Genomic DNA, 21,595 nt, shown 5'->3' with positions numbered 1-21,595 from the left:
ACAGAATTTCACACATAGTTGGCACTAGACAATTACTGGACTACACTGAGTGAATGAATAAAAGAATTAATGACATCACTAAATATGTCTTTGTTAAATGCCAGTCAAAATGCTGTATATCAGGCATTAAAAGAAGATAATTAGAGACACCTGGCTCAAGACAGTGGGCTGAATCCATAATTTTACTTCTTTCTCTTCTTCCCAAAAGTACACTGCAATGACAGAAGCAATATAAAAATACTAATGAATCAAAAGCCTATCTGGAAGGCAGCAAAGAGTAGCATCAGTAGACCAGAAACTGAGGGATCTGCAGAAGACAAAGCAGATGGGACTGGACTGCTAAAGAGATCAATCAGAGCCAAAGAACTTCCAGGTGAAAGGTAAGTTCTAGTCCTACCAGTCTGGGCCTGGAAACAATTCAAGCTCAGAGCCAACCGGGACTGCGGATGAAAGTGGGCCTTGGGGTAGCAGGATGGTATTTAACCAAAAGCTTGCCAACACAGGGCCAGTAAACCCACAGGCTGTGTAACAAGCTGTAACGTCCCATCCAGACTCAGCTGGGAAGATAGCACTCTATACAGAGTGGGAGTTTGTCACACAGAGTGCCAATGGCTTCTTTTTTTAAAAAAATAGAAGCTGCATACACATAATCAAACTTTTCATGATGCAAAACTTTCAAACTTACACAGGAGTAAAAAAGAACACTACAATAAACCCCTATGTACTTATCACTTCACTTCAACATTATCATTATATACCAGTTTTTTCATCTATACCAGGGTTTTTCAACCTGGCATTAATGACATTTTGGGCTAGATAATTCTTTGTTGTGGGGAGCTGTCGTGTGCACTGTAGGATGTTTAACAACATCCCTGGCCTCTAACTACTAGATGACAGTAGCAAACCCCCAACTGTGATGACCAAAATCATCCCCAGACATTGCCAAATGTCCTCTGGGGGGAAAATCGCCCTGAGCTGAGAACTACTGGTCTATACCCCACCCCAGTGGATTATTTTATTTTATTATTTATTTATTTTTCCACCAAAGCCCCAGTAGATAGTTGCACGTCATAGCTGCACATCCTTCTAGTTGCTGTATGTGGGACACGGCCTCAGCATGGCCGGAGAAGTGGTGCGTCAGTGTGCGCCCGGGATCCGAACCCGGGCCGCCAGCAGCAGAGCGCAAGCACTTAACCGCTAAGCTACGGGACCGGCCCTCAGTGGATTATTTTAAAGCCAATCTGAGACATATCATTTCAACTGCAGTCACTTCAGTATGTATCATTGAGAGGAGGATTCTTAAAATAATCACAATACAGTTATCCTATATAAAAAGCAACACCAATTCCTCAGTATAATCTAATATTAAGTTACTGTTTAAATATCCCTGATTGTCTCATAAATGCTTTTTTTGGTTGGGTCAGAATTGGCATCCAGAGAGGGTCTATACGTTGCACATGATTGCTAGGTATACTAGGTCCACAGAGGGTTTCCTGGGTGGGCTCTGAAGACAGAAAAAGGACAAGGGTGGTACCTGAGAATTCTAGGCAGCCACAGGAGATGAAGAAGGAGAAAAGAGAAAGGAAGGCAGCTCTCTGTAGAGAATAACTCTGTCCCAACTTCCTAAACCATAGCTGAACCCCTAGTTTAGGATACGTCCCTGTCTGTCCTCCTCAAGGGACACCTACTGCGAGCACATTCTAGTCCATTCAATGCTCCAGAGCAAAGCTCAACCAGAGCCTTACAGGTGACCTTCACAAATAACAAGGACAGCAATGGTAGTTCTGGGAAACAGATGTAACACAAGAAATAGAATAAATCTTCAAATATATTGTAATTTGTGCAAGAGGACAATGCATCGATTGACAAAAAAGCCTCTATAAAAGACAGAGCAGAGTGACGTCAGCATCATGGCCGAGTGAGCTTTCCCGTGAATTCTTCCCCCACAAGATACAACAAAAGCAACAGCCACAGACCAACAATGGAATCCCAGACAGTGAAAACCTAGAGTGGAGGGATCCACACTGCCGCACATCTGAGAGCCGAACGTGCTGGGACCCGGAGGAAGTGGGGAGAGGTAAGGAGAACTCCGCTCCCTCCCCATCAGATCAGCGATCCCGGTCAGCGCGGCTCCAGAGAGGGGGGAGGGGCGGCCCTCGGCGGGAAACTGTAGCTCTTCGGGCTCTCTCAGCCAGTGGGAAACTCCCGCACAGAGGGCTCAGAGGAGCCACAGGGCTACCATCAACATCTGAGCACCCCAGAGAGCGGATAAAGAGGGGCAAACGAGAAGCCTCCCACGTCAGGGACCCAGAGGGCAAAAGAGAGAGCTCCCCCCTCCCCGCAACCCGGAGTCTGCAGCTCTACCAGACCTAGCGATCCGAGGCAGACCTGAACAAACTGGGCTGGACCCGCGGATCGCAGTGGGGAAAAAACAAAACAAAACAAAACAAAACTGCGGATCGCAGCAGAAAAACTGGGGCAGAGTGCAGGGGGCTTAGACTACACAGCCCTTTACCACCAGACAGTGGCGGCAGGTGGAAATTGCAACCAGAGACTTCCAGGATGAGGAAAATCAAAACCAACACAGGAACCACAATGCAAAAATATATGAAATCACCAGACCAGAAACAAAATGACAAGCACCCAGAAACCAACCCCGAAGACAAAGAAATCCATAAACTAAATGACAGAGATTTCAAAATAGCTATCATAAAAACACTCAACGAAATACGAGACAACACAGACAAACAATTCAATGAGATTAGGAGTTTCTTCACAAAAGAGATTGAAATCATAAAGAAAAACCAATCAGTGCTGATGGAGATGAAGAACACAATGGAGGAGATAAAGGAGAATCTGGAATATTTAAAGAACAGAGCTGACAATATGGAGGAAAGAATTAGCACTTTAGAGGATAGGAATACAGATATACTCCAGATGGAAGAAGAGAGAGAACTAAGACTAAAAAGAAATGAAGAAAGACTCTGAGAAATATCTGACTCTATTAGAAAATGTAACATAAGAATTATAGGTATTCCTGAGGGAGAGGAGAGGGAAAGAGGAACAGAGAGCCTATTCAAGGAAATAATAGCTGAAAATTTCCCAAATCTGGGGAAGGAGCAGGAAATACCAGTAAGCGAAGCCAACAGGACGCCTATATATATTAACAGACAAAGGCCTTCACCACGACACCTAGTGGTAAGGCTAGCCAGGGTCAACGACAAAGAAACAATATTAAGGGCAGCTAGACAAAAACAAAAAATAACGTACAAAGGAACTCCCATCAGGCTCTCAGTGGATTTCTCAACAGAAACTTTTCAGGCTAGAAGAGACTGGAATGATATATTCAAAATACTAAAAGACAAAAACTTTCAGCCAAGAATACTCTATCCAGCAAAAATATCCTTCAAATATGATGGAGGAATAGTAACTCTCCCAGATAAACAAAAGCTAAGGGAGTTCATGGCCACGAGACCCCCACTACAAGAAATACTCAAGAAGGCCCTCAGGCCTGAAAAAAAGAAGAGAAAGGGAACACAAAGCTTGGAGTAAGGAGAAAAGTAGGTAGACAAAATCAGAGAAATAGTAGATCTTTACCGGAATAGGTTAGCAACCACTTAAATACTAAACTCAAGGATCAAAGGAAGAAATTCACCAAAAATAAATTTAACCTCATCACTGTAAACACACAGCCACAACACAAGATAGAATAAGGTATAACAAGAGCAAGTTAGAAGGGGAAGAGGAAAGTGACTGAATTGACTTAGTATAAGGAAATAGGAGGCTATCAGATAATGGACTATCTCATACACAAGATTTTTTGCCCAAACCTCAAGGTAACCACTAAACAAATAATCAAATTAAAACCACATATGATAAACAAAGAGAAAACTAGAAGAATCATAAGACAGAACAACCAAACTGAACTGGCAGTCCAAAACAAATGGGACAAGAAACAAAGGAAATGCAAAAGAACCAGAAAATAAGTGACAAAACAGCAACATTCAGCCCTCATATTTCAATAATTACCCTAAATGTAAATGGATTGAACTCTCCAATCAAAAGATACAGAGTGGCAGGATGGATTAAAAAGCAAGACCCAACAATATGCTGCCTTCGGGAAACACATCTTAGCACTAAAGACAAGCACAGGCTCAGAGTGAAAGGATGGAAGACAATACTCCAAGCTAATGGCAAACAAAAGAAAGCAGGTGTTGCCATACTCATATCAGACAAAGTAGACTTCAAGATAAAACAGGTTAAGAAAGACAAAGAAGGGAAATATATAATGATAAAAGGGACACTCCATCAAGAAGACATATCACTTATAAATATATATGCACCCAACATAGGAGCACCAATGTACATAAAACAACTATTAACAAACCTAAAAGGAGAAATCAACAACAACACAATAATAGTAGGGGATCTTAACACCCCACTTACAGCAATGGATAGATCATCCAGACAAAAAGTTAATAAAGAAATATTAGACTTAAATGAAAAACTGGACGAGATGGACCTAGTAGACATATACAGAGCACTCCACCCAAAAACAGCTGACTACACATTCTTCTCAAGCGCGCATGGAACATTCTCTAGGATAGACCATATGTTGGGAAACAAAGCAAGCCTCAATAAATTTAAGAAGATTGAAATCATAACAAGCATCTTTTCAGACCATAAGGCTATGAAACTGGAAATGAACCAGGAAAAAAAAACTGGGAAAGTGACAAAAATGTGGAGATTAAACAACATGCTACTGAACAACCAATGGATCATTGATGAAATTAAAGGAGAAATCAAGAACTATCTGGAAAGAAACGAAAATGATAACATGCCATATCAAACCATATGGGATGCAGCAAAAGCGGTCCTGAGAGGGAAACTCATAGTGATACAAGCCCACCTTAACAAACAAGAAAAAGCCCTAATAGGCAACCTTAAATTACACCTAACAGAACTAGAAAAAGAAGAACAAACAAAGCCCAAAGCCAGCAGAAGGAGAGAAATAATAAAAATCAGAGCAGAAATAAATGATATTGAAACCAAAAAGACAGTAGAAAGGATTAATGAAACAAAGAGTTGGTTCTTCGAGAAGATAAACAAAATAGACAAACCCTTAGCCAGGCTTACTAAGAAAAAAAGAGAAAAGGCTCAAGTAAATAAAATTAGAAATGAAAGAGGAGAAATTACAACGGATACCATGGAAATACAGAGGATTATAAGAGAATACTATGAGAAATTATATGCCAACAAATTGGACAATCTAGAAGAAATGGATAAATTCTTAGACTTATACAACCTCCCAAAATTGAACCAAGAAGAAATGGAGAATCTGAATAGACCAATAACAAGTAAAGAGATTGAAATAGTAATCAAAAACCTCCCAAAAAGTAAAAGTCCAGGACCAGATGGCTTCTCCAGTGAATTTTACCAAACATTCAAAGAAGATTTAATACCCATCCTCCTCAAACTATTCCAAAAAACAGAGGAAGATGGAACACTTCCTGAATCATTCTATGAGGCCAACATCACCCTGATACCAAAACCAGACAAAGACAATACAAAGAAAGAAAATTACAGGCCAATATCGCTGATGAACATTGATGCAAAAATCCTCAACAAAATATTGGCAAACCGAATACAACAATATATTAAAAAGATCATACACCATGATCAAGTGGGATTTATACCAGAGACGCAGGGATGGTTCAACATCTGCAAATCAATCAACGTGATACATCATATCAACAAAACAAAGAATAAAAACCACATGATCGTCTCAATAGACGCAGAGAAGGCATTTGACAAGATACAACATCCATTTATGATAAAAACTCTCAATAAAATGGGAATAGAAGGAAAGTACCTCAACATAATAAAGGCCATATATGAGAAACCCACAGCTAACATCATACTCAACGGGGAAAGACTGAAAGCCATTCCTCTGAGAACAGGAACGAGGCAGGGCTGCCCACTCTCACCACTCCTGTTCAACATAGTACTGGAGGTTTTGGCCAGAGCAATTAGGCAAGAAAAAGGAATAAAAGGAATCCAAATAGGTAATGAAGAAGTGAAACTCTCACTATTTGCAGATGACATGATTGTATATATAGAAAACCCTAAAGAATCTGTTGGAAAACTGTTAGAAACAATCAACAACTACAGCAAAGTTGCAAGGTACAAAATCAATCTACAAAAATCAGTTGCATTTCTATATGCTAATAATGAACTAACAGAAAGAGAGCTCAAAAAGACAATACCATTTACAATTGCATCAAAAAGAATAAAATACCTAGGAATAAATCTTACCAAGGAGGTGAAGGACCTATACAATGAGAACTACAAGACATTATTGAGGGAAATCCACGATGACATAAAGAAATGGAAAGATATCCCATGCACGTGGATTGGAAGAATAAACATAGTTAAAATCTCTATATTACCTAAAGAAATCTACAGATTCAATGCAATCCCAATCAGAATCCCAATGACATTCTTCACAGAAATAGAAAAAAGAATACTAAAATTTATATGGGGCAACAAAAGACCCCGAATAGCTAAAGAAATCCTAAAGAAAAAGAACAAAGCAGGAGGCATCACAATTCCTGACTTCAAAACATACTACAAAGCAATAGTAATCAAAACAGCATGGTACTGGTACAAAAACAGACACACAGATCAATGGAACAGAATTGAAAGCCCAGAAATAAAACCACACATATACGGACAGCTAATTTTCGACAAAGGTGCTAAGAACATGCAATGGAGAAAGGAAAGTCTCTTCAATAAATGGTGTTGGGAAAACTGGACAGCCACATGCAAAAGAATGCAAGTGGACCATGTGCTATCGCCATTCACAAAAATTAACTCAAAATGGATCAAAGACCTGAAGGTGAGACCTGAAACTATAAAACTCATAGAAGAAAATATAGGCAACACACTATTTGACATTGGGTTTAAAGGAATCTTTTCAGATGACATGCCTACCCAGACTAGGGAAACTAAAGAAAAAATAAACAAGTGGGACTTTATCAGATTAAAGAGCTTTTATAAGACAAATGAAACCAGAATCAAGATGAACAAACAAGCAACCAGCTGGGAGAGAATATTTGCAAAACATACATCTGACAAGGGGTTGATCTCCATAATATATAAAGAACTCACACAATTGAACAATAAAAAAAACAAACAACCCGATCAAAAAATGGGCAGAGGAAATGAACAGACACTTCTCCAAGGAAGATATACAGATGGCCAATAGGCACATGAAAAGATGCTCAACATCACTAATCATCAGGGAAATGCAAATCAAAACAACACTAAGATACCACCTCACGCCTGTCAGAATGGCTATAATCACCAAGACAAAAAACAACAAATGTTGGAGAGGATGTGGAGAAACAGGAACCCTCATACACAGCTGGTGGGAATGCAAATTGGTGCAGCCTCTATGGAAAACGGTATGGAGATTCCTCAAAGAATTAAAAATAGAGATGCCTTATGATCCAGCCATCCCACTACTGGGAATCTATCCAACGCACCTGAAATCAACAATCCAAAGAGGCTTATGCACCCCTATGTTCATTGCAGCATTATTCACCATAGCCAAGAAGTGGAAGCAACCTAAGTGTCCCTCGACTGACGATTGGATTAAGAAAATGTGGTATATATATACAATGGAATACTACTCAGCCATAAAAAAAGACAAAATCGTCCCATTTGCAACAACATGGATGGGCCTGGAGCGTATTATGTTAAGTGAAATAAGCCAGAAAGAGAAAGACAAACACTGTATGATCTCACTCATATGTGGAATATAAACCAACACATGGACAGAGAAAACTGGACTGTGGTTACCCGGGCAGTGGGGGTGGGGGGTGGGCACAAGGGGTGAAGGGAGTCATATATGGGGTGATGGACAAACAAAAATGTACAACCCAAAATTTCACAATGTTAGAAACCATTAAAACATCAATAAAAAAAATAAATAAAAAAAAAAAAAGACAGAGCAATCTCACACCTATCAGGATGGCTACTATCAAAAAAATAAAATAGCAAGTGTTGGCCAGGATGTGGAGAAACGGAATCCTTGTGCACTGTTGGTGGTAATGTAAAACGATACAGCTGCTGTAAAAAACAGTATGGCAGTTCCATAAAGAAATTAAAAATAGAGGGGCCGACCCGGTGGCGCCAGCGGTTAAGTGCGCGCATTCCGCTGTGGCGACCCGGGGTTCGCCGGTTCGGATCCCTGGCGCGCACCGAGGCACTGCTTCGCAAGCCATGCTGTGGTGGCGTCCCATATAAAGTGGAGTAAGATGGACACAGATGTTAGCCCAGGGCCAGTCTTCCTCAGCAAGGAAAAGAGGAGGATTGGCAGATGTCAGCACAAGGCCGATCTCCTCACACACACAAAAAAACAAATTAAAAATAGAACTACCATATGATTTAGCAATTCCACTTCTGGGTATATGCCCAAAAGAATTGAAAGCAGGGTCTCGAAGAGATATTTGTAAACCCATGTTCATAGCAGAATTAGTCACAATAGCTAAAACATAGAAGCAACCAACTGTCCATTGATGGATGAATAAATAAGCAAAATATGGTATACACATACAACAGAATATTTTCCGCCTTAAAAACAAAGGAAATTCTGCAATATGCTACAACATGAATGAACCTTGAAGACAATATGTTAAGTGAATAAGCCCGTCACAAAAGACAAATACTGTATGATTCCACTTCTATGAGGTACCTAGAGTGGTGCAATTCATAGAGACAGAAAGTAGAATGGTGGTTGCCAGGGGGTAGGAGGAGGGCAGGGGGGGATGAAGAGTTTCTATTTAATGGCTATGGAGTTTCAATTTTGCAAGATGAAAAAGAGTTATGGAGATAGACGGTGGTGACTGTTGTACAACAATGTCAACAAACTCAATGCCAATGAACTGTACACTTAAAAATGGTTAAAACGGTAAATTCTGCTATGTGTATTTTACCACAATAAAAAAATGGAGAAAAAAAGGAGCAATCTGAGAATTAAGAAAGAGTTCTTAGAAAACTAAGACATGATTGGGGGAAAAACAATCTCAATAGAAAGAATGACAGGAGAAGAGACATAACTGAAAAACAAATTAGTAACGTGCAAGACCAAATCCTGGGAGTTTCCAGAACACAGAGCAATAAGAGTGAGACAGAAATTATGAGAGCAAAGAAAAGAGACAAGCTGGATAGATCTAGGAGTACTAATATCTGTTCAATAGGAGTTCCCAAAGAAGAAAATGGTAAGGAAAGAGGGAAAGAAATTATACAAGAAAGTTCCTTGAGTTATCAGGCCAAAAGGGACCATCAAGTTTGAGCAGTAATAGTGAAAAAAGATCTTTACCTAGATGCATCCTGACAGACCTTTGAAATTTTGGATTGAAATCAACCAACCAACCACAGGCCATCCCTAAAAACCTCCAGCAATAGAAAAAAGCTTGCCTACAGAGAAACAAAAATCAGATTCTCATATGATTGCTCATCTAAAAATACCATTGCTAGAAGTCAAGGGTGCACTGTCTATCAAGTTCTTAGGAAGGACTTTGAACTTAGCATCATTTATCTAGTTAGATTTTCATTTCAGCATGAGGTCAAAAGAAAGCCATTTCCAGAGCATGAGGCCTTAGGGCCAGACAGACCTGGGAGTTCAAATCTCTACTATCTTACTTAGCAGTGGTGTGATAATCTCTTAGAACCCTTATGGAATGCTTTATGAAATGCAAATATATCATCACTCTCCACCTCTTTATAGTTAATGGAAGATGTAAAAGAAGCAACATTTGCAAAATGCCTGATATGAAGGAAAATGATTTGGCCTTCAGAATGCATCCAGAAGCTCACATACTAGCAGAGAACCTCAGTCCAGCTTCCTAGGCTCAGGCAGGTCGCCTTGTCTAGAACAGTGAAAACTACAGCACAAATGTAGCCCACTGCCTGTTTTTGTTAATAAAATTTTACTGGAGCTCAGCCACGTTCATTCATTTACAGACTGTCTATGGCTGCTTTTGCACTACAAAGGTAGAGCTGAATAGATGTGACAGAGGTATTATGGTCGCAAAACCAAAATTATTTATTATCCGATAGAAAAATTTGCCGACCCCCGATCTAGAATGTTATTACCACCTCTCCCATTACACAATTCTAGCTCAAATATCACCTTTTTTGGTAATTATTCCTTCCTAGTACTTCCATAACACTACGTACCTACTCTGCTACAAACCTTATCACATTGAATTATGGTCACTGATTATATGTCCGCTAAATTATAAACTTCTTGAGGGCATAGATTTAGGATCACCTCCAGACATCTGTGTTCAATATTTATTCTTTCATTCAATAAATATATATTGAGTGACTGCTTGTGCCAGGCAGGTCCTGAGGATACAGTAATGAACAAATCAAAATTCCTTGCTCTTATGAAGCTTATATTCTAGTGGAGGAGACAGGACAACAGATAAGTAAAGGAATATATGAGATACAGGTAAGTGATAAGTGCTATGAAGAAAAATAAGGCAGGGGAAAAGAGGGAATGGGGGGAGGTGTTCTGTGATGTAAGATGGGGTGGTCAGAAAAAGTCCTGAATGAATGGATGGAATGAGTACCCGAAGGCACAAAGAGTGCAGTATTGCTTATGATCACTAGTAGTAGAGTTGACGACTACAAGCAATATGACAAGAGTGTCAGCTAGACAGAAACCTTAGAAATTAATAAAAATTATTATTATAGTTAATATTTAAGCACTTATGTAGCAGGCATAGAGCAAAGCACCATACACATATTATATCATTCAATTATCCTAACACTCTTAAGACAGATACCGTTATTAACCCTATTTTATGGACGAGGACACTGAGCAGAGAGATTAACTTGCCCATATTACATAGCTGCCAATCTAAAGCAAGAAGACAAAGTTACACTATTCTCCAGACTCTTCATAAACTACAGGACCAACAAAACTTTAACTCTTCCAAGCTCTTAGGCCAGAATAGTCCTCTATCATAAAAGCCAGATTTTACCTCTTGACATCTGAATTATATCCATGTTTCTGATACCGGTATTGTCGGTAAGACAATACCGACAGTAAAGATGTCCTCAGGCCTCTGTGAAGGAAGGAGACTCAGATCTATTAAGAAAATAGGAGAGAAATTACAGCTCTCTGTACCAAATCTCAGACTTGGGGATAGGCTCAGGATCAAGTCATCCTCCTAGGGTTCCTCCCAAACTGGGCAGACTTGTCGTCTCATCGTGCTCAGGCTTGTCCTGATCTGGGTCATGTGGAGAGGTGGCCTTGCATGATGCAAGCTGGTGCAGGCAAGGCACGCACACTGGCCCATTCCCACCTCTCCCCCCTATCCATTCTAACAAAATTTCACTTCCTAGATTCAGATCAGGGGCAGCATTTCAAAAATACTTAAATGGTGTTCTGGGACAACAGATGTCTATTTGCCATATCCCCTTTCCAAGAAAACAAAGGGTCATATTATTCTAAGGGCTCACATGTAGACAGGTGAGTGACCTAAGGACTTAGACACATCTTGGTCAACTACAAAAATAATCAGTGAAGTAAAAGCCATACTCCACTAGCCTTAATTCCGAAGGCCTATTTATTTGTCTTGCCTCCATACTTTTTGGTAGAAGTATATATCAACTCTCAAAGGCAGAGTTGGAATGTTATTTTAAGCGCTTCCTGTTGGCTCTAAAAACAGCAAAAGTCATCAGGTTGCCTCAGGAGCCCAAACCATTGGGCTGAGCCCAATCACTGTTGTCTACAACCAAATTATCATTCACAAACTTTACTTTCTATTGCTCAAATTATCATTCACAAACTTTACTTTCTATTGCAAGTCTATCTTCCCTAAGGCCTCTGGAGTTATCTTTCTAAAACAAAAATCTGACTATGTCACTTCCTTCCTTACCATCACCAGGAGACGCCCTGATTCCTGAGCCCAATGCACCACCAAGCCCATTCTGCTGAGGCTACCTCCAGCCCCTCCTGACCTCATGCATGTCAACTGTGCACAGTTCCTCAAATGCATGACTTGCTCTTTCATGTCTCCTTGCTTTTACCTTCTCTGGTGTGTCCTTATTTTTCTCAGTTATTATACTAATTTAAACTGCCGAAAGCTCACCTCCATACCTCCTTCCCAATCCCCAGGCACGAGTCTTTTAAGCTCTCTCACAGTACTTTGTGTGGTATATCCAACAGCAAGTAGCTGAGTGAACTCTGATTCTTGGTATTCACGTGTTCCTTCCATCAGACAAGAAACATTTTTTTTTCTTTCTGGAATCCTTAGCATCTAACAGGCGCTGAATGAACACATTATTAAAGGTGCTTAGGGAAAGTCATCATAAATGGAGTTCACAATAATAATGTCACTTACTATGATAATCCAAAAATACCTCTTTAAATAAGAATGTCAACCCCTTTCTAGACTCCAACCCTAGCAAAGTATTGAAGGAGCAGGTGAACTGACCTCAGAGCTGAGAAACTTTAAGGAGCCTCTGGGGTTCAGTAGAATGCTCATCCCGCCTGGTTCTAGAACTCTGTAGCTCAAGGACTTCTTGTTCACAAATATTAAGAGGATACTATTTTCAGATTTTTAAGAAAAGTTATATAAATGATTATGTCTGAAATAAAGTATGGTTAGAACAGCTTTATCCTGTATTCTTGCTATTTAACAAGTATCAGTTATAAGGTCTTCATGTGAAAACCCTACTATTAAAAAGTAGGATGAGATGGGTTTATGCAGAATCTTATTTAAAAGGTACAGGGCAGAGGATTAGGAGTACCTACAGTTGTGGCAGTATGGCTACAAGATAACGCTGTCTTGGGAGCCACTTTGCACACAGCCTCCAGGAGCGTGGGAGTACCCTTGTTTCCATGAGTTCTGACTGAACGGTTGAGATTCCTGATCTCCTTAATCTCCCATTTTACAGTATTGGTAACAGAGTGGTGGTGGTAGTAGGAGGAGCAACGTGATAGCCAACACTTGCTGAGCAACTGCTACATGCCGACCCAGCACCAGGCCAAGTACTTTATGTTACTTCATTCCTCACAACCCTATGAAGGAAATTCTGTTCCTATCCTATTTTGCAAATGGTAAAATGAGGCACAGGGAAGTTACACAGCTAGCCCATCCTGCTGGTAAGTCGTACAGTCAACACACAAACCCAGGTGGTATAGCTCCAGAGCCCACACTTTTAACCACTACATACACTGCCTCTCCAAATAATCCACTATGCCACTCACTCGCCAACCTTAATACATATATCAAAATCATTCAACAGCATTTTCTTAGATGGGAAAATCTCTATTTATGAATGCATAAAGCATAGGAGCATGCATCACTATCTTGCTCAAACTTCATGGGAATGGTATTAGAAGTTACAGATTCCTCTTCAGGACCAAAGAACCCATTCCCCCAGCTGCTGGGAGGGTTACTGGCTTATAGCTCTCAGTCAAGTCCTTCCTCAGAAACTGCCCTTGGCCTAAGAGAATAACCTAGCCCAGTGGAAACCTCCCGCCACCCCAACCCACCCCCACCATTCCAGCTCCAGAGCTTCCTGTGGGATTGGCTGAGGCCTTTGCTGCCTTTGCTCTGACCACATGGCATCTCATTACCTCCCTTTACCCAACAGTACTGCATTCACTGCCTCACAGGTGCTGTAGGGAGAAGGTATTCCCAACAAACTTGCTGCATGTTCATCTCTGTCTCAGTCTGTTGCCCCCAGGACAAAACTAATAAAACTGAGATTTAAAACTAGTGAAGACTAAATAACAACTGGATAGTATACTCATGACCAACGACTTCATGATGAAGAGGTACTTGGCAGATAATGCCAGAACTGGACTTAATGCATTACTATATACTACACAAATCATCCAAATTAACACCAGAAAAAATGCTTTAAAAGAAAAGCTGCTTATAAAAGGGCAAATATTGTATGATTCCACTTAAATGAGGTACCTAGAACAGACAAATTTATAAAGACAGAAAGTAGAATAGTGGTTACCAGGGTCTGGGGGAAGGAGAAATGAGGAGTTACTGTTTAATGGGTTATAGAGTTTAATTTGGGATGATAAAAGAGTTCTGGAGATAGATGGTGGTGAAGGTTGCACCACAATGTGAATGTACTTAACGTCACTGAATCGTACAGTTAAAACAGTAAATTTTATATTATGTATATTTCACTACAATTAGAAAAAAAGCTGGTTCTAACAAAATAACTTGGAATACACTTAAAAAATAATACACATAAGAAAATAACCAGTTTCTTGGACTTCAAAAGAAAGGAAGCAAAGTTGCCTGCCTCCTTTCCTCTTTTTATTCCTTTTTGCTTTGACAACTAAAACACCAGCCATTGCTGTTCAAAAGCATCCCTAAGGCCAGTACATAAAAACCTATAATCCTTAATTCATTTGCATAACACATAATTTGCTTAGCAAACCCATTATAATGCAAAGACATATTTCAAAATAATTATCTCATTTCTCAAAAAGCATTTATTTGGTTTTAAAATTAGAATGTGATATCAAAATTTATAGCAATACTTCTGAAGACTTGCCCTGGTAAAATCGTCATTACACATGGGGCTTTTAGACACTTGCTGAGAACATGTATGCCTTTTCATTTTCCTGTTTGGTTAAAAGCAATTCTACAAAATTATTATTATTATTATTATTATTTTTTTTTTTGGTGAGGAAGATTGGCCCTAAGCTAACATCTGTTGCCAATCTTCCTCTTTTTTTTTTTTTTTTGCTTAAGGAAGATTGTCCCTGAGCTAACATCTGTGCCGATCTTCCTCTACTTTGTATATGGGATGCCACCACGGCATGGCTTGATGAGTGGTGTGTAGGTCCACGCCCAGGATCTGAATTCAAGAACCCTGGGCTGCCGAAGTGGAGCATGTGAACTTAACCACTATGCCTCCAGGCCGGCCCCCAAAATTATTTTTTAACTTAAAAAGAAGACTTATTATATTAGTATGTTACAATTAGCAATAATCTAGATAACTAAGGTTATATCAGATAACATTTCTTTTTAATTACAATATTGAAACTACTCAAATCCATGTTAGTTAGAAAGGTAAAAGAGGGATACTATCTAGGGCAAGAAAAAGGCTGATTAAGAAAATACACACTACATAAAGGAAGGAATCACAGATCTTATGTTTAATTTTGAAGCCTACCACTTTGACTTTCGACTTTTTTATAAAATTGGTTAAAAGAGCAGTTTTAGGGAGCAAACGTAAGTATCTATTGCAACATAAATCTATTAAGTTCTACATTTGATAGTGAGAATATGGTAAGCGAATGTGAACAGCACAAACACACTAATCGAATTTCATTCCTGAGTTTAGGAAAGTGAAAGCTGGAAAATCGAGGGAAATCTGTACACAGTATGATAACACCTCACTGTTCCTCACCAAATGCAGTGGCAGATGGACAACGTACTACTTTTTCTACTTTTCTGATTCAAATGCTCCCTACTTAGTTGGACCTCATAAGCCTTCAAATGTTCCATTACTTAATTATGCAGGGAATCAGAAAAAAAAAATCTCAAAAAGTCTGATTTGATAAAATAGGAAATCATGATGAGAAAAATTGCTTCATAGATTAACATTTTCCAAACTCAAATGCAATGGTCATTTCTTATACTGTTAGATGATCTCTTTCTCTTACACTCTTTGATGGCAGCCTTACTGTTGTCCTAAGCAAAATGTGCCACTTCTATACATGAGCACCCATGTACTCTGTTCTATGGTAACCAGGGATACGGCAATCCTCCTTAGACCAGACATAGCATCTCCAGCCATAAGGACTTTACACTAGAGAGCTGAAAATCCATAAAATCCACATGAAGTGACAAAGGGTTGACATTTTATAGACTAGGGGAAAAAACAACACAAAGCTAGGATGTTTAAAGGTAACTATGGCCTAGAAATTAGAAATTAACTACGACATAAAAACTATGGCCTAATATCACCAAAGGGTAATATTAACAAGGTGACATGATAAAGTAAGATACAGCTGTTTTATTACTTGTTAAAATACATCATAGCTATTAGAATACTTAATATACATTTAAAAACATAATGAATACTTATTTCTGTTACTCTTCTCTATGAGGTTATTATGGAAACAACTTAAAAGAAAGTAAACACATAATAGCCACAGATGCAAAGTTACCATAGACGGTGAGCAGAGGAAACACAACAAATATTGTACACTGTAAAAGGGACAACAGACATAAGGTGAGTGGCTCACCTCTTCTGTCCTTCGAGTCAGAATTACCTGTGTAATAAGTGAAAAATAAAAACATTCACTCAGATTGAAGAAAAACAGTCTATTCAATCTACGGTAAGACAAAAGAAGCTATAGGAATATAGACACTTTCCCTTTGTATAAGTTGGAACTAGAATGAGGCACCCTCCAACAACTGGGAAACAACATTGCCCAGATTCACTAAACTTCAATCAGTGGTTTTTCCTTCTCCCTGAGTATAACAATGCAGCATTAATATTCATAAAAAGTATAAGAATGCAAAGAGAAATATAATCACAATGGTATTAAGAGGTCTTTATGTCTTTCAGGCCATTAAAATGCAATAGGGCAAAATTAAGCTAAGGATATAAAAGACCTAAATGATAATAGGTAATAAAATCTAATTGATATAGACCAAACTATATACTAATAGAGAAAACCTTTTCAAAGGCTTGTGGAATATCCCCATAGTAAGGCTTATAAACTACCCATAGTAGAAATAGTACAGATAATATTCTTTTATCATGATGCAATAAAATTAGAAATTAACAAAGTAAGAAAACACTTGAAAATTAAAACCAAAACCAAATTGCAAAATACCTAAAAAATAACAATAAAATCACACTTGTGGTAGAATCCACCAACTCTCCAGCAACTCTCTCCCCCAATATAAGTCTCTTTCTCTTCTTGTGCTTGGTACAGAATCTGCTTTTTTTTTTTTTTATCTGAGCAACAAAGGTGTCCAGCTAGACACTACATTTCTGAGACTCCTTTGTGCTAGGTGTAGTCATATGAAGAATTCCAGCTAATGAGATGTGAGCACAAGTGACGAGGGTAACTTCTGGGTCACATCCTTTGGAGAGAAATTGTTTGTCCCCATTTCCTCTGTTCTCCTTCCCAGGGGCTGGAAGCAGAACCCAATGATGAGAGCCATCTCTGATCAAGCAGACAAGAGCAATTTTGTCAGGACAGGCCACAAGAAAAAAAGGAACTTGGTTTCTGATGAGCCCTCTGTCTACCTCTGGATGTGACAGGGGAGAGAAAGACACTTTTGTCTTACTTAGGTCACTGAATTTTGGTGTTTCTTTGTCAGAGAAGCTTCGAATGCACCCTAACTAAAACAACTATCTACAGGAACACTTATGGGATATGGCTAAAGCTGTGCTTATCAAAAATTCAGTATTCAATTCAGGAAGACAGAAAAAGCACAAAATAAATCTAAGAAAAGCAAAAAGAAAGAATAAGAATAAAAAAGAAATTAATGAAATAAAAACTGAAAAATGACAGAACTAATTAATATACCATAGTAAGTTCTTTGGAGAAAAAAGCAACAAACCATGAAATAGATAAATGGTTAGCCAACCTAAACAAGATAAAGGACACAAACATATAAAATAGGAATTATTCATAGCTATGTAGGAAATTAATCCTAAAATATGACTCTTCAAATCCATTCAAATAATTTTGAAAACATGACTAAAATGCATAGTTTTCCAGGTAAACTTCAATTCTTTCCATGAAGCAAAACAAATAACTAACAACTAAAACTTATCAAAAAATAGCACACATAAAAAGGAAACACAGACCAATCTCCTTTAGAAATAACTTACAAAAACCAATGGAAAAATCCCAAATAAAATAATATCAAACAAATTGCAACAGTTTATTCAAGAAAAATACAACATGGCCAAGTAGAGTTGTTTTTGCAGGAATGTAAATAGTTCAAAATTAGGAAATCTATTAAGATGATTCACTACAGCATATGATAAAAAGAGAAAAAAATCATACAGATCTTGCTCACTGATGCTGAACAGGCAACTGGCAAAATTTAACACCCATTCTTGACATAAATGCTCTTTAAAACAGGAATAAATTGATAAATCCTGAATATGATAAATATGCTTCTCTCAACCCAAGAGTCAGTATTATGTTTAATGCAAAATCACTGAGAGCATTCTCCTTAGTCAGGTATAACACAGGCTAAGGCTGTCTGTTTTTACCACTGCTTCCTAACTTTGTTCTGGAGGTATTGACCAATTCATTTAACCAGAAGAAAGAGATCTAAAACTTTGGAGGAGATATTTGTAGGTGACATGATATGAAGATTTATGATAACTGAAGAAAATTATGTCAAACACTGAGGAAATTGATTAAGATGACCAGTATAAAATATACATACAAAATTAAGGATAGAACTACCATATGATCCAGCTATTTCACTGCTGGGTATTTATCCAAAGAAAGTGAAAACACCAACGCGTAAAGATACGTGCATCCCTGTGTTTACTGCAGTGTTATGCACAATAGCCAAGACTTGGAAGCAACCTAAGTGCCCATCAAGGGACGAATGGATGAAGAAGATGTGGTATATATACACAATGGAATACTACTCAGCCATAAGAAACGATGAAATCCAGCCACTTGTGACAACACGGCTGGACATTGAGGGTATTATGCTACGCAAAATAAGTCAGAGGGAGAAGGTCAAATACCATATGATCTCACTCATTAAGTAGTAGATAATAACAACAACAAACAAACACATAGAGACAGAGATTGGATTGGTGGTTACCAGAGGGGAAGTGGGGAGGGAGGAGGGCGAAAGGGATAATTAGGCACATGTGTGTGGTGATGGATTATAATTAGTATTTGGGTGGTGAACACGAGAACATGATGTAATCTATGCAGAAATAGAAGTATAATGATGTACACCTGAAATTTATACAATGTTATAAACCAATGTTACTGCAATAAACAAAAAAATTTAAAAAAAAATAAATAAAATATACATACAAAAATCAATAGCCTCATATTGTACACCTAAAACTAAAACAATGTTGTATGTCAATTATATCTCAAAAAAAAAAAAAAAAAAACCAATAGCCTTCATATCCCAACAGCAGCCAGTTAGAAGATATAATGGAAGAAAATACACCCTTTATACCAACAAAAACAAAAGAACAAAACACAAAGAAAACCCTCTGAAATATCTAGAAATAAGCTGAACAAAACGTGTGCAACATCAGTGGCAAAAACTCTAAACCACTTCCAAGAAACACAAAATAAGACTTCAGCAAAAAAAATACACTACATTCTTGGATAGAAAAAGACTTAAAGATGTCAGCTGTCCATTTAATCTATCAATTTAACATGATCAATAAAAACTTTTTTCCTGCTATACAAGTTGATTCTAACGTTCATAAAAAACATCAAGAGTTGCTAGAAAAATTCTGAAAAATAAGATTTAACGGGATGACTAACCTTGTCAGATATTAAATATTTTGTTGCAATTATTAAAACAGTGAGGTTCTGTACATGGACAGAGAAAAAGATTAATAGAAAATACAAATGCCCAGAAATAGAACTCAAATACATATGGGAACCTAACAACATATCAAAATTCAATATATGATAAAGGTGGCATTTCGAAACAGTGAGGAAAAAAACAAATAATTTGGGGCCAGTCCAGTGGCACAGTGGTTAAGTTTGTGCGCTCCGCTTTGGTGGCCCAGGGTTTGCCGGTTCGGATCCTGGTCGTGGACCTACACACCGCTTATCAAGCCATGCTGAGGCAGCATCCCACGTAGAGCAACTAGAAGGATGTACAACTATCACATACAACTATCTACTGGGGCTTTGGAGAGAAAAAAGGAAAAAGGATGAAGATTGGCAACAGATGTTAGCTCAGGGCCAATCTTCCTCAAAACCAAACAAAAACCCACCAACAGATAATTCATTAAAGGGCATTGCGACACGTAGTTAACTATTTGGGGGAAAAAAAAATCCATAGCTTAACACTTTACATCAGAATTCCAGACAGATCAAAGATTTAAGCACACACACGTGCACATGCATGCACAAAGAAGAAAGAAACCATAAAAGTCTAGAAGAAAACATAAGGAAATTTATTTATAGTATTGGAGTAAAGAAAATCTTCCTATATATGATCTAATACCTGGAAAACATTTAGTTAAACTGATAAATTTTTTAATTAAAAGAATTAAAAATTTCTAATAATAGCTTCTGCAATGCAAAAAAGCTAGATGACCGACTGGGAAAAAAAATATTCGCAACTTCATCATAGGTAAGCAAAGGGCTCATTTCCCTAACGTTACAAATGGATCAGAAGAACCTGACATCCCACTAAGAAAAACGGGGGAAGGATATCAACAGACAGTTCTCAGAAAAAGAAATATAAATTATCCTTCCAAATATGGAAGGATTCTCAGCCTCACCCAGTGAAATGCAAATTAAAGCTACACTAAGATGCTAATTTTCACCTGTCAGATTAGCATAGATCCAAAAGTTTGATAATTTACCACACTGAGGAGCATATAGAAAAACAGGCACTCTGACACACAGCCTATGAGAATACATTTCCCAATAGAGGGAGGTCTGGCAATATCCACCAATTTACAAATGCACACTTAAAAACAGTTTATTCTACCAATATTCTCATATAGGCTAGAAATGACAAATTGAATTGTTTGTAATAGTACTCTGAAAACAACCTTAATGTACACTGATATGGGAAACTGGATAAATACATTAAGGTATATCCACACGATGAAGCAGCTCTTTACTATAATAAAGAACAAGTATGACAGGCTAATTGAAAAAAGCAATGTGCAGAAATGTACACAGTATATTTATTATGTTATAAATGGAAGAAAAAAGGAATATATACGCACTTGCTTATTTTAAAAAGGAGAAAAAGAAACTCAAACAGCAAAGGTCAATAGGAAACAAAAATTAAGAAGATTAAAGAATTAATTCATTAGGATATGTCCAATATCCAAATATTAGGAGTTTAAGATGAAGAGAATAGAGAAAATGGAAGAGGGAAGAAAATTTTCAAAGAAATACAAGAATATTTTCCAAAACTGAAAGACCAACACTCCGAAGATCCTATCAACATAATGAATGAAAAAGACCCACATCAAGAAAAATTTCTGTGAAATTTCAGGACACTGATGATAAAGAATTAGGAATCGGGGGCCAGCCCGGTGGTGCAGTGGTTAAGTGTGCACGCAGTGCTTTGGTGGCCTGGGATTTGCGGGTTCTGATCCTGGGCTTGGATCCTGGGCGCGCACTGACGCACCACTTGTCAAGCCGTGCTGTGGTGGCATCCCATATAAAGTAGAAGATGGGCAAAGATGTTAGCCCAGGGCCAATCTTCCTCAGCAAAAAAGAGGCGGATTGGCATCGGATGTTGGCGCAGGGCTGATCTTCCTCACAAAAAAAAAAGAATTAGGAATCAGAATAGCAGTAGAACCTTCCAAGCCTGGA

The 21,595-nt window shown here is 38.3% G+C and overlaps 1 protein-coding gene across 7 annotated transcripts in view; it reads right to left on the bottom strand.

The window, feature by feature from the left end:
- Nucleotides 1-21,595, bottom strand: part of PTPRA (protein tyrosine phosphatase receptor type A) — a 170,120-nt gene that overhangs the window by 47,073 nt on the left and 101,452 nt on the right. For 4 of the 7 annotated variants that reach the window (XM_058563083.1, XM_058563080.1, XM_058563084.1 and 1 more), the window contains one exon: nt 16,310-16,336. The exons of the other annotated variants lie outside the window; for them this stretch is intronic. In XM_058563083.1, coding sequence (XP_058419066.1) covers nt 16,310-16,336 — 27 coding nt within the window. The remainder of the gene's footprint in view (nt 1-16,309; nt 16,337-21,595) is intronic. 7 annotated transcript variants of the gene reach the window in all.

Source organism: Diceros bicornis, chromosome 19 (genome assembly GCF_020826845.1).
Source record: "Diceros bicornis minor isolate mBicDic1 chromosome 19, mDicBic1.mat.cur, whole genome shotgun sequence".
Lineage (NCBI taxonomy): Eukaryota > Metazoa > Chordata > Mammalia > Perissodactyla > Rhinocerotidae > Diceros > Diceros bicornis.
The sequence above is the reverse complement of the archived record's forward strand: the minus strand, read 5'-3'. Positions and strand labels throughout refer to the sequence as shown.